The following is a 13627-nucleotide window of genomic DNA, read 5'->3' on the forward strand; positions in this document are numbered from 1 at the left end:
AAGTTTCACTGACATATCAGTGTCACAGCTACCCAGTGCTGTGGGAGTTCAGACCCTCATGTTTGTCCCCAGCATCCGTGCTCTTCACCACCATGCTCCACTACTTCCTGGAATCGTTAATGAAAGCGTCTTTCCTTTTTTGATTTCTTGCTAGTTTGTTTTCTCATTGGGGACCTCATCTCCTCATTTTCCTTGCAGAGATCAGTGTAGATTTATTTTAGGTCTCATGTAGGCAGAAGCATTGCTATCAGTTAACTTCTTTATTACTCACTCTCCAGTGATGATTGTTGCTAGTTGACATAATCAAGTCATGCTTAAGTCTTTCCTGCTCATGACACTAAAAACAGTCATGACTTACAGAATGCTCAAAGAAGAAAGTACTTGATTGATTTTATTTTGCTACCCCATCAAGCCAATCAAATAAAAACCCCGGTGTTGACACAGATTATAAGCCCTCCAAAATAGGATCACTGTCTTCCTTGTGTTTCATTTGTTTGGTCACAGTGTCTGGATAGTGCCTTGCTGTCCAGCAGTTTTGTTAGGATACGGTGCTCGTGAATCATTGTAAGGACAGAATTTTGACAACGGACTATGTTGTTCATTTCACGAGGGAAAAGGTAATATAGAAATACTGCTCAGATCTATTTTAAAATTAAACTTGGAATTTTGAGAAGAGTTCAAGAAACCATACAGAGAAGTTTTTCAATAATTTTAGATCTATCTTAGACACATTATGGTTACATAGCAGAGTAACTTATCAACTAGATTTGACAAGAGGAGTGTATTATTGATTACTTGTTTTAGTTGAAATATTCTACCTGGGATAAAGTAATCAGTGCCCATAAATGAACAAATATGTTTGTATTTCTATGCAACATGGGAGCAGACTTCATATGTTTCTATATAATATATATGACTGTGTGTTTTAATCTGTCTGTCAGTGTTTTTATAGTTTTTCAGCAATGTTCTACCTTTAGAATTCTTCTAAGAAATTCACCCCCGATTCTAGTGCAGTTTGTACTGTGTATCCTGTCTTATGCATGGGATTCCACTGTCCCCTCAGTGAGGAATTTCCTCTCCTATTGAGTTAGTAGCAGAGTTCAAAGAACTGTGATTTCTAGGCCTTTGCTCTCCATGTGTTTGCAGTTGGCGGTCAATCACGATTTTCCCTTTCTTGAGTTTTCATTGTTCAATTAGAATTTTTGAAAATAACTATTAATATGTTGCATCGGTATCCCTAGAAACTTGATGTGTGTGTGCTTTTCAGTTTTCAATTTATGAAAAATGTAAGTGCACTCTTGTTTTTAAGTAGTCCTTTTTCACTAGATATTTGTTTACCTCTGTATAGTTAAAATATTTTTTTCCCAATGAATGAATCGGTGTGCATGTATTAAAAGATACCTTACTTTTTATTTTTCTTATTGTAACAGTTATATTCATTGTAGAGAATTTAGAAAATAAGAATAAACACAAAAATAACTTAAAAATGGCTTCTAATCTCACCTGGAGATACAGTTGTAAGGTTTGAAATTGAGAATTACAAGTCCTCTCACGTTGTTCTTCTTTTTCAAGTACGTTTTGGTTACTGAGACCCTCGAATTCCCATATGAATTGTAGCAGCAGCTAGTCAGTTTCTGCAGAGGAGCCCAATGGGGTTGTGATCGAGACCACGTTTAATATACGGATCGCTCTGGGGAGCAATGCCATTCCAAAAGCGCTGTCTTCTGATCCAGGAATGTGCGTGGTGTGTCTGTCCAGGTATTAGGTGTTCTTTAATATTTTTTCAACAATGCGTTGATTTTACATAGTATTATTTTACTTTTTTTTTTTTGCCTTTATACTGAGGACAAGTGTGCAAGGTACCGGGATCAGAAGTGTATTTGAGCCCCGCCCCTTACTGCCACCATGGACGCTGCACTCTTGCTTCACCCCCTGTACAATTTGCACAAAATAGGACCTCAGTAACTCTCTCTTGAATGAATGATTATATGATTGTTGGATGATGCTTGAGATTCCTTGTGATGATGTCTTTTTCCCAGCCTTTCCCCTCTTCTTAACTATGCCCTTTCTCTTCCTTTCCTCCAGCCTGGGTTTCAGCCTGCCTATGGCATTTGATTTTCCCTGTCTGTAGATGCTTCCTTTCACTGGTTCATGATAATGTTACATGTGGGCTGAGGAAAATTACTAGATGTCAAGAAAGAGCAAATTCATTGCATGCTAGTATTTTTATACTGTGGTATTCTTTTATCGATTGAAATTAAATCAGACTGACCCCCTGAGCCCTCCCGTGAGCTCTTTTCGCCTTCCTACACGTGATACTGCTCTGGTTGCTGCATGTGCCCTTCCCCCAGCCTTGGTTTTGGAGTTGAGTAAGTCACCATCAGTGGAGCCCTCTCTAAAAGATGAAGAGAACATTTGCTCCTTCTCCCTGGTTGGGGACTTGGATGAGATGAGGTACCAGATAAAGAATGGAGCCCCACCTCATTCTGACCCCCGCTCTTTCTGTTCCTTTCTCCAGGGGAAAAGAGTACAATTCAACAGTATAAAGATTGATTGTGAGCTAATGAGATAGACAAGACAACCGAACATTTATTAAATATCCTTTCATGCCAGAAACAAATGTATTATACACACAAAAAGCACAAAAAGCACGGTAATACTGTGGTTACAATCGTGGGTCCGAGTTCGAGTCCTGCTCTGGAGTGACCAGTCCTGTGAGATGGGGAACTGGTAGGTCGGCTTAGCCTCTCCCGGACTTGTTTTCTGTCCTGCAGAGACGGGGCTTGCTAGGCTTCCCCCCCCGTAGAGGTTCTGTGGGGTGTAAATGATGCACGTGGGCAGCCGAGCACAGCTGCTCGTTCCTCGTAAGTGCAGGATAGCATAGCTTTTGCGGTGACGGCTTTATGACCGCCCCGGGTAGACTCTCAGTGCTCCAAAGGGATGCCTTGTGGTTTGGAGGTGGGATTCTCACTTCTGTAAATACCCAAGGATTGTGTTATTGGGCCCTGCTGATTTGAATCTATTCTTTAGAAAGTACATATTGGTAGATATATTTTTCAAGCATGCATGCTTTTTTTCTTTTATTATTTATAATTCTACCCTCTCATCTCTTGGTGTGACTTTTCATGAAATCCAGGAAACAGTCTTAAGCTACCTACCTCCTCACACTTCTCCGTGGTGGTCTTCTTCCCTGACTAGAAGAGGGTTTTGCATAGGAAATTTTCTTTGTTCCCCTTTTCTTGGAGTCCCTCTGTTTGTCTGCCCAACTCTCACCTGCCCCTCTATTTCTCTACCCACTCATTCTTCTGACTTGTTCCAAGAAGCATTTTAGGTAGCTTAAAGAAGAACAGATACCAAGTAAACAGGTGAGAAAATGGGGCCAAGTTCAGACAGTGAGGCTAGGAGGCGAGCCTGTGTGAGGGTTGCAGGCCTGAGACACACGCCTCTGCTTTGTGACTTATAAGATTGACAGCAAGAGTGTGCCTGAGGCTCCCAGCAGACACAGGGAAACAGGGTTTGTGGGAGATGCTCACTGGCTGTGAAATAAATAAGTGGCTTAGGAGAAGCCCAGCCTTTCCAGCTACTAAGGCTTAGGAGAATATTTTGAGTGTCTTCCAAAATCAGAGTATTGCATCGTTTCATTTGTCACAGTTCTACATGTAGTTGGTTACATTCTATACCTGGAAATTTCTCCAAAACTGCTTCCCACGTGAGTCCCATGGCTCGGGAAGGGGGTGGTTCTGCTCATTGGCCGGTGTTGGCCAGAAACAGAAAATGACAGCCTCCAAGGAGCCTGGGATTTGTCAGTCATGTTTTGTCAGTGCTGTTGACTTCAGAAAATGCTTTCACAGTTTCTCTCCATCTGAGGTGGCAGCGTGCTCTCTTACCAGCATCGGGAGCTCAGGGCCACGGTACAGTGGGGGCTGACTGCACTGCCGTCAAGACAGCTAAGGTAGTCACTGCAGGCGTGGTGCTTTTACGTAGTGCATTTCATGTTCTTTAATAGAAGGTTTCAACAGGGAGTTAATTAACTGAGTTAATTAACTTTTAATAAATATGATGCTATGTTGGAAAGACAGGTATAGGCAGAATATAAGCTGTGAAGACTTTAAAAACGGTTTCATTACTGAAATTTCAGTAGGGAAGATTCAGTTTATCTTATTTATGCCTCTCTTTTAAAGTAACAAAGAAACAAGACAGAAAAAGCAGAGGATGTTTTCTGTTCTTCCTCTCAGCTTACAGGTGCCCTCACCTCCAGTGGCATCCATCCAGACACCAGCACTGACACTGGCCGTGCTCAGAACTGCCTCAGCCATGAATACACAACTGACAAATAGAAGGGGGTCACGCCCTGTTACAGCAGGTGCTCTCACTTTGTGGGTCCTTATGTAACTGCACGGTGTTATTCAGGATCGCCCGTTCTACATTGTGTGACACTGCTGCGGTGTCTCCTAGTTATTTGTTTCTGTAAGTACTCGTGTATTTTCTCCAATGTGTGGTACTAGACAGCTAAAAATGCTTTTTTTCAGATGAAAAATAATGTGTATTTAATATAATAAGTCTGAATAAAAGGGGCAAAAGAGGCTATCCTGGTCCCACTACTCAGAGATAATAATTAACACTTTATCATCGATTTTCTGTTCTTTTCGTCAGTGTGTATCACCTCTGTCATAAAAACCAGCGAGCACTCTGTGCCTGTTTACTGTGTGGAGACCTCCATTTTCCATTTGGCTTATTACATGTTTTTCTACAATATTCTATCTCCCCTGGCATGATTTTTAATGACCAGTATAGCTTTCTGCCTTGTGGATGCATCGTCCATTTTACTTCGGACTTAAATAAACTTTTAAATTCCAAGTATACTTAACTTAAATACTGAAAAGAGAACTGTGGTGGTACCAAAAGGCCCCTACCTCCCTTCGCCTTATTTCCTGAGAGTAAAAACTGTTGACAATGTGGTGTATATATTTCATGACTTTATGCCTATGACACATATATATACACATACATACATACACGTATATTAGAAATGTGTGTGTATATATGTTTTATGGAAAAATAAGGTCATACTATAAGTTTTCTTCAGCTCGCTTTATTCACTCAGGTGTATATCATAGACGTCGTCCCACTGCAGACTCACCCGGTCCTTTCAGATAGAGTGGAGGGGTCTCCTGATGTGCAGGTGTGGTCTCTTGTGTAAGGACAACTTTGGTGGGAGAGTGCTGTGGACAAGGAACTGGACCACGCCGAAACGCCGGCCCCCTCAGTGCCCACAGCTCGCCGTGATTTACCGCGTCATTGTCTTGATGGTGGACACTTAAGTTTTCTCCATTTTCCACTGTCAGAAAGGATGTTGGACTGGCATCCTTCTTGTACAAACATTCTTGTGATCTTGTATGAGTATTCCTTTAGTTAAGGCTTCTGGAAATTTAGTCCCTGGATGTGACAATTACATTCATCACAGGCTCCTTTCAAGTGACTCTAGAAATTCCTTCTCCAGTGGGGAATGAAAAGATGTAGAATAACTTATGTAACCAATTCTCTATCACTGGATATTATTTCTCTTCAGCTTTTCTTCCCACCATTGTAAACAGTGCTGTGTAAATGCCCTGATGAGTACATCTTTTTGAACTGATTTTGTTTTCTAAACAAAACGATTCCTAAAAGTGGAGTTAAGTCTGTGTGTACACACGTTTTTCAGAGTTTACATATCCATTGACATGTCGTCCTCCAAAAAGGTCGCTCACAGTTTGTTCTCTCACAGATGGACACTAGCTAGAATATCTTTTTAAAATATTTGCCAATATGATGAGCAAAAGTGCTTTTTCATTGTTTTAGTTTGCACTTGATGACCAGTGAGGTATTGAGCATTTTTCACTCATTACCCATCTGACTTTTAAAAAGTGAATGATCCCTTTTGTCCATTGCACACATTTCAGTGAGGGAGCTTCTTGTTGCTTTGTGACAGCTCTTTGTATGTTATGAACATTAACCCCTTGTCTTCATCAACATGTATCACAGAGCTTTTTCTTGTAATTTCTTGCCTTTCATTTTGTTCAGTAAGTTTATTTTTGTTGTGGCCCAAAATATTCTTAAGATAGTAAATGTCTTCTTTTTGGGTTTTATCTTTGGTATTATTCTTAGAAATACTTTCTTATAATGGTATAAATCTCTTCTGTAGGATTTTTTAATCTCTAAGATGGAGATGATAATAGTACTTGTTATAGTGAGGAGAAGTTGAATTAATATGAGCAAAGAGTTGTATTTGCTGTTATTAGTACTTTTTAATATTAACATCACTCTCTGTAATTTTTCTTGTGGTCATTATGACTGGAATAGAATTTGTTCTTTCCAGGTGATTCTCTGTCCCAGGACAATTATTGAATTCATACTTTTCTCTTTGATTTGAAATCCCACCTGTACAAAATACTTATGTACACTAGAATCTCTTTTTGACTTCATGGTTTATTTCTGTCAATCTTACTTTCTTACTCCAGCGCTATATCTTACATATTGTAAACATTTATTTAATATCTGACAGTGCGATTTGTTTTGATACTTCCATCCCAAATTTTCTTGGCTAGTATTATGACTTTATTTTTCCTGAAGAATTCTAAAATTCTTTGCTCAAGTTAAAAAAAAAATCAGATAAGAGTTTTCATGGGATTTTTTAGTAAGTTTTGAATTATCTTTAGGAGAACTTACATCTTTACAAAACTGCTTTCCTCCATAGAATATGTTGATGTCTCTACATTCACACCTCTTACTTTACCCCTCAGTACAGTCCTGTAGTTTCTTCATGTACAACATGGGCATTGTTTTTGAGTTGATTCCAGATTATTGTTGATGTTTTTGTTAATTTTGTAAGTGAGAATTTTTTGCTATTATATTTTTTAACTGTTTAAACTGACAGCTAGGAAGGCAGATTCGGTTTGTAAATACTCACTTTGTAACATGTCATTTAAAATTGTAAGTATTAAGTACTTGTTCCAGAATCCTTTCTTCTCTGTTTTTAAAAATTTGTTTCCAAAATTATCAAAATGGCCAGAGCTAAGTAGTATAGTTGGAGAGAGAGATGGAGAGAGGTAGTGTGGCTCATGTGCAAACTGTGAGCAATTTCATGGCTGCCTTTAGGCTGGAGAAGCTGCAGAAGAGCCCAGGTTAGACCAGGGGTGGCTTTGTATGCACTTGAAAGCCAGCTTTCCTGCCTTTATGGTGAAGCCTGGTGGGCGTGGCAGGTAGATGATCAAGGTCCGATGGAGGTTATTGGCTGCACAGAGCACTGTGTCTGTGAGAACTGGAGACCATCACCATGGGAAACGCTTGGTGCCAGGAACATTGCAGGGGAGCTGGGAATCCTGTGTGTTAAGGATTTTCCAGTCCTGGGAGTGGGAAGAGCAGACTTTGCATTCAGATCTGAGTTTGAATTCATCCTCTCTTTTTTTACTGGTCCTCTGACTTTTGTCAGGTTATATACCCTCTTTGAACTGCTGTTGTTTTGTTTTTTATTTTTGTCTCTCAAAATAGGAGAATTACGGCCTGCTGCTAGAGTATTTGATCAGGGTAAATGATTTGTGTCTATAAGATGCCACGTACAGTCACAAGCTCAGTGAGAAATGGGCTGTCACCTCTTCTTCTGCAACTCAGTGCTTGACAAGACATGGGGGAAAGCTAGTCCCTAATTTGTGTGTGATGCAAGTAGGAACAAAATTAATGTCTTGCATTTCCCTAGCAGTATTCTTACTCCTTTGCTTCATTTACTTCTTTCCTCCTTTCCTTGCCCCTTTCCCATCCTCCACCAAAAGTGCCTGAGACTCTCTCAGAACACTAGATTCAAATTACTTTAAAGGTTGTCTCATCCTCATGAAATGACAGTAACATAAAAAAAAAATCTGTACACATCCCAGAATTCATTGTATTTGATTTACACACACACGCGCGTGCGCACGCGCACACACACCCACACACACAATCAGGCTACCTCCCACTTGCTGAGGGAGAAGGACCACTTTTTCTGAGTTTTCATTCACTGAGCGTGAGAGCAAAGTCTCTTATGCAGACTTTCATCAGGCTTCGTGCATGGTATTTTTATTTGGATTTCTGCTTTGTGGCCATAGAATTATTCTCCTAATAGAAGAGAGGAAGTGGAGACATAGACATTCTGCTGAGATATTGGTATCATATTTGAGTTGGAAAGGACTTAAGACAGCATAGAGTCGTAACTTTTTATGGGTGAGAATCCATGATGTTGTAACTTGGACAAGAACCTGGGTCTTCTGCCATTGTGTCCATGCAGGTGAAGAGGCACCTGGGTGGGGGATGGCAGGGATCCTTCTTGCTTGAGTTCCATGGTCTTGCTAGTTTTCATTGCTCAGCTGCCTTTAGTTTATATCCATGTGGCCTCTCATGGGAAGGTCACTCTGTCCTGATAGACTGAGTTTCTTATCAGCAAAAAGCTCTGGACCCACTCATATTTTCCAGAGTTTTTCTGCTGACCTGCTGACGCTTTATATAAATGAGACCTAAGAAACTACTGGATATAAAATCCTTATTGTTATCATTTGCCCTCGAGTTCCATAGGAATGGGGTGCTGTCTCAGGCTGTCTAAGGCTAGATCTGAACAAAGATAGGGTGATAGGCTGTGCTGCTGGACCCTCCACAGTCGAAGGGGACTTCCACCTTATTTTTTAGAATCAGGCAGATGAGTTCAAATCTTGCCTTTACCAGTTATTAGCTTTGTGACCTTGGGGAAGAAACTGTACTTTTTTGTGTCCAATTTTCTTTGTCTGTAAATAAGTTCAGTATTTATTTTAAGGTTTTTGTTTTAGAATTCAATGAGCTAATTCCCTCATTTATACCTAAAATACTGATCGCGTGGTTCTATGCTGGTGCCTTGGTAGTTGATTACTAAGGGACTTGGCAGTGAGAATGGGGGTGGGGGACCCCTGGATAATAGAGCTTATATTCCAGGATATGCTTGTAAAAGACTGGATGTGCAGTGGATTTTTAGTAAATATCCACTCCTTTCCTAATCTGCACTGGTTGTGTATATATCTTTATACTAATATATGAACAATTTTTATTGCAATTTAAATATCTCTGTACTACTTAAAATATGTAGCTATAACAAAAATACATGAAATAAAATGATTTGACTTTTATTTTCTTTTGAATAAGCCAAACAAAGTAAAATAGAAAAGAAAAAAGTTTTGAAGGAGTAGAAATAATTTTATTTCTGTGGAATCAATTCCGTATAATAGGGTTTTTGGTTGTGTTGTTAAACATCATATAAAATTGATAGGTTGTGACATACCGGAAATGAGGAAACAGGGGAGACATACTACCTCCAATGCAGTCATTTTGTTACTAAGTCCAAACTCTTTCTGCTTGCTACATGACAGGCCAATAAATCGGGAGATGAGGTGTTGGAGCAAGGAATAGTGACTTTATTTGAAAGGCTGGCAGACCCAGAAGATGGCATACTGATGTCCTGGAGAACCGTCTTCCCCAAGTCAGAATTCAGTCTCCTTTTATACTAAAAAGGGGTGTGGGTGTGTTTGGTTGTTGCAAACTTCTTGCTGTACAAATTGTTTGTCCTTGGAATCCTTTGTTCTTGCAGCTGTCCATGTGGGTCAAATCATGGTGCCCCTGTAAAACCTCCAAAAAAAACAAAGGTTATTCTCTATTTTGCAACTTGCCATCTCTATATAAGTGCAGAAGAGCTAACATCCTTAAAGATCAGAGCCCAGAGAATAGGCTCTCCTGGATATTTCAGGCTAAAGGCAACTTTCTTTTACAAAAGGTGCAGAGCTAGCAAGTCTGAATCTAGAAAACAGGGCACAGGGTTAAAGCCAAAGGAACACATCTAAGATGGAGTCAAATTTGTTCTTTCCTATTACAATTTCTTTTTCCACCTCATAAATAATTTTAGTAAGAAACATGAGCAATTTTGTATTTTTGCTTCTTTATAACGGATAAGTGGGCCAACTAAATTTTTGTGAGCAGGGATGCTGTGCGTGCCTTGGGGTCACAGCAAACTCTTGTTAGGGATGGTCGGCCCTGCAACATGTCTGATGCCCCATGAGTATTGGTGAGGTTCCCCCTAACCAGGGGCTCTCTTCAGGAACCAGCATATGGGCTTGACCTCTGGAGACCTCTTTTTCAGCTGCAGGAAATTTTTTCAGATACTGTGATTGAAAACTCACTCCAGCTGGTGATAATTAGGGACTAAAGGAAGAGGAAAAGGGCTTGGAGTAGAGTAGAAGAGAAGGACAGAAGATCAGGGAGCCTGGGGGCTTGGCAGCGGGGCCTCGGGGGAGAGAGGAGCAGAGGTGGGGAGGGGCCCGGCTCCGGAACCAGCTCCTGCACATGTCCCCGCACCAAAGCCACACAGCTTTTAATTGGCCCAAGACTCTCTCCTGTCTGGATGTCACCCTGGGCAGAACCTTGAGAATCGAAGGTAAGGGGTGGGCAGCACTCACCTAGGGGATCACTGAGGACTTTGGTCAAGTCCACAGTGCCTGTTCTGGTCATGTGTCTTCACTTGTCCTTTATCTCAGGATCTGAGAAACAGGAGCAAGGAACTCAGGGAGAGATCCAGGAAGATATCTGACTGTGTTAAGAGACGATAGTCACAGTGACACGGGGAGTGAAGACACTTGCAGCAAAGTAAAATAACTTCACAACTTTTGCATCAGAGCTGCAGGTGTGAGAGAGCCTAAGCCTGTCTCAGAGTGCAGGGGACAAGCGGAAAGGAATGGTAAAATTAACACTGACAATTGAAATTTTGTTAAATAGCCTGCTACTGTTAATTGTATCACTTGAATGTATGCAGGTGTATTTCTGTGAGCATTTATAGGTTCACACAACCCCACCAGCCCCTCTTGCCCCCATCGGGGATGGGCTTTCTCAAGCACAGTGCCCCTCCTGCTTGGGTGGGCCATGCTGCAGGTCCTCGCCTGGGGCCGGGCTGCTTGCAGGGCACTGAGTCCCCGAGGGACGGCCTGCGAGACACGACAGGAACATCTCTTCTCTTGACTGGGGGCCTCCTTTTCCCCCTGCAGTGTAAGAATGCCGGTGACTCAGTTAGAAGCATGCTTCCAAGCTGTCCGTGTCCTTGCCATCCAGAAGCAGAGCCTGGAAGCTTCCGAATTTCTCCAGAATGCGGTTTACATTCACCTTCGACAGGTGATTGTATGTCCTTTTACAAGTGGAGGAATTACTGCCGTTTTCCTGGAACTTACTCACCATTAGTCCATCTGATGTTTCTGTGCTAGTATTCAGTATGGCATGCTAAAAGTTCTGGAGTCAGATCTTGAAACCCTGATGAAGAGGATTATTTAATTTATTTCTTTATATGATAGTATTTTACATTCAAAATTCAGAATTTTCGGTTCTTTGAGGAATGTTTTTGGGAGTTGGAGAAACAACTTTGCTCTTACCATCTTTGTGACCTGTTGCTATATGCCTCTCACCTGTCTTCTGTCACTTGTGAGGCGGTTCCATTTGTGACCCTGTCCGGGTTGTTCATGTTATAAAACATAAAGTCTGTTAAAGTACAGTCCCTTTTACTCCGAAGACATTTCACAGATACTACTTAAATCTGGTTGTGGTTTTAAGAAGACAGAATCATTAGAACATGTACTTGCAGGTTGCTAGTGCAAAATCCCCAAATCAATAGTCTAGCTCAACATCTAAAATCTTTCTAATCTACCTTGGGTTTGTATGCATAAGTGAAGCAGTTTGCTAAGAACTCAAGACCAGGTTTAGAATACAGTCTGGTGTAGCTCAGCAGGTCCTCCCAAGCTGCTGCTCTGCCAGGGGGCGGGGCCGAGGGGAGAGGGCGTGTCCTGCCCTCCCTGAGCTGACATTTTCATGGCAAAGACCTTCACCAGGTGAAGAACTTGGAGTTTCTTCTAAGAAAAGTGGGTTTGAAAAGAGTCCTAAAAGCACGGAAGTGACACAATCCCATTTGTCTCAAGTAGGGGAGAGTGGCTGTGGGGTCACTTGGGAGACTCGTGAGTCCAGGTGGGCAGTGTTGTTGGCTTCCACTTGAGCGGTGGGATGATCAGTGGGTAAAAGCGAACAGATTGAAGGTATGTTTAGATGGTAAAAAGGAAAGGATGAATGCTGTCTGTGAAGGTAGGATGGAGTAAGGCCCAGGTTTCTGGGTGGATTAATGAGGTAAATGATGGTCCTGCTGTGCTCTGAGGAGGGAAAGCTGCAGAGGGAGTTCTGGGGGAAAACTGATGAGTTCAGCTGTGGGTAAATGAAAGGCTGTTAGATGTGTGGTCTGGGAGCTCTGGTGAGAGCCAGTAGTGAGTAGGGGGAGGGGAGAGAGACTTTCAAATCATTTTGTCTTGTGAACATACAAATAAGGATGAGTAATGACACACTTAACACCTCTATATTCTGGATTTAAAACCCAGTAACATTTTGCTATATTGAGTGCAGAGGTTCTTAAATTTTTTTAATAGAAATAAAATAAATAGAAACAAAATAGTGGAGTTAATGAACATCTTAGAGTTGAGGTGTGTCCTTGTATGTATTTTGATACCTCATCTGTTTATAACCATAATCTACAAAAAGTTAGCTTGCTTAGCATAAGAGTTAAACAGAGGGAAGTGGCACACACTGTTGGGGGTTGAAGCTGATCTTCTTGGGCAAATTATGTAGCCTCTCTGTGCCTTAGTTCCATCTTCTGTGACTGCGCCCGGGCCCCTCATCACAGCTGATTTCCTAGACTAGATGTTGGGAGGGAGGCTGCTGTAGGGAGTAAGAAGAGGCAACTGCTAGGGATACTGAAGCGAGAGACAAAAACAGATTAAAGCCGATGAACTGAGTACAAATACCCTCAAAACAGAAAGAATCCTGCAGTGTTTTAAGCCACTTAGCTTAAGGGAAACAAAATCACGTGGACCCAAAGCTCTTGAGCATGTGAGTATTGTGGGTGGGAAGGTGTCATCAGAAAAGGGTTGAGGAAGGGCCTTTTGGTTTCCCTTGACGTTTCCAGTAAGGATGGGGAGCAGAAGTGAAAACCCCCCGCTTCACAGTGGAAGCTGCTGTTTTGTGTGAAACTGACCAAAGGTTGGAAAACAGTCATCAGCGGTGCTGGCAAATGAAGAGACTTCTGGATGGGGTGGGGCACTTGCTGTGACTTCCAGGTGACCTGCTGGCTGGGGGCTGTGAGGCGGGCAGTAGGTTTGCAGGGTGACCCGTGTATAATCCCTGGCTCTGAGGCTGCTGGTCTGACTAGCAGACCTGGGCACCCGCAGTCCTAATGGAGCAGCTAGGGATGTGGCCTGGGACACCTGCCGTGTCGAGGGCCAGGAGAGGGCTCCCCTGAGGGAGTGTCCCTGTGGAGAGTGGAATCGTCCTCCTGCAGGGTAGGAAGTGCCTCTGAGCAGGGGGCCGGATGCACAGGCAAGACCAGCCTGAGCACGGAGGTTTTGGGAAGCCGGAAGTCATAGAGTGGCCAGAGCAGCCTTGTTCCTTGGAGACTGGAGGGAAAAGATGCTGAAAAGGCAGGCTAGGGTCAGACCCTGTGGTGGGTTATGAGAGACAGTAAAGGACTGGTCAGGAAGGCACGAGAGAACCCTGTGGGCATCCCAGGTGGGGCGTCACGCTG

At 42.2% G+C, this 13627-nt stretch overlaps 1 protein-coding gene across 2 annotated transcripts in view; it reads left to right on the plus strand.

Moving 5' to 3' along the window:
• The window catches only part of LOC116154884 (trafficking protein particle complex subunit 9-like), a 57365-nt gene that overhangs the window by 25376 nt on the left and 18362 nt on the right, over positions 1-13627 (plus strand). The window contains exons 5-8 of one of the 2 annotated variants that reach the window (XM_064483097.1): positions 4236-4467; positions 9402-9802; positions 10560-10759; positions 11064-11187. In XM_064483097.1, coding sequence (XP_064339167.1) covers positions 11071-11187 — 117 coding nt within the window. In that variant the 5' untranslated portion in view covers positions 4236-4467; positions 9402-9802; positions 10560-10759; positions 11064-11070. The remainder of the gene's footprint in view (positions 1-4235; positions 4468-9401; positions 9803-10559; positions 10760-11063; positions 11188-13627) is intronic. The other variant, XM_064483098.1, reaches the window with a different exon arrangement.

Source organism: Camelus dromedarius, chromosome X (genome assembly GCF_036321535.1).
Source record: "Camelus dromedarius isolate mCamDro1 chromosome X, mCamDro1.pat, whole genome shotgun sequence".
In the NCBI taxonomy this organism is placed as follows: domain Eukaryota; kingdom Metazoa; phylum Chordata; class Mammalia; order Artiodactyla; family Camelidae; genus Camelus; species Camelus dromedarius.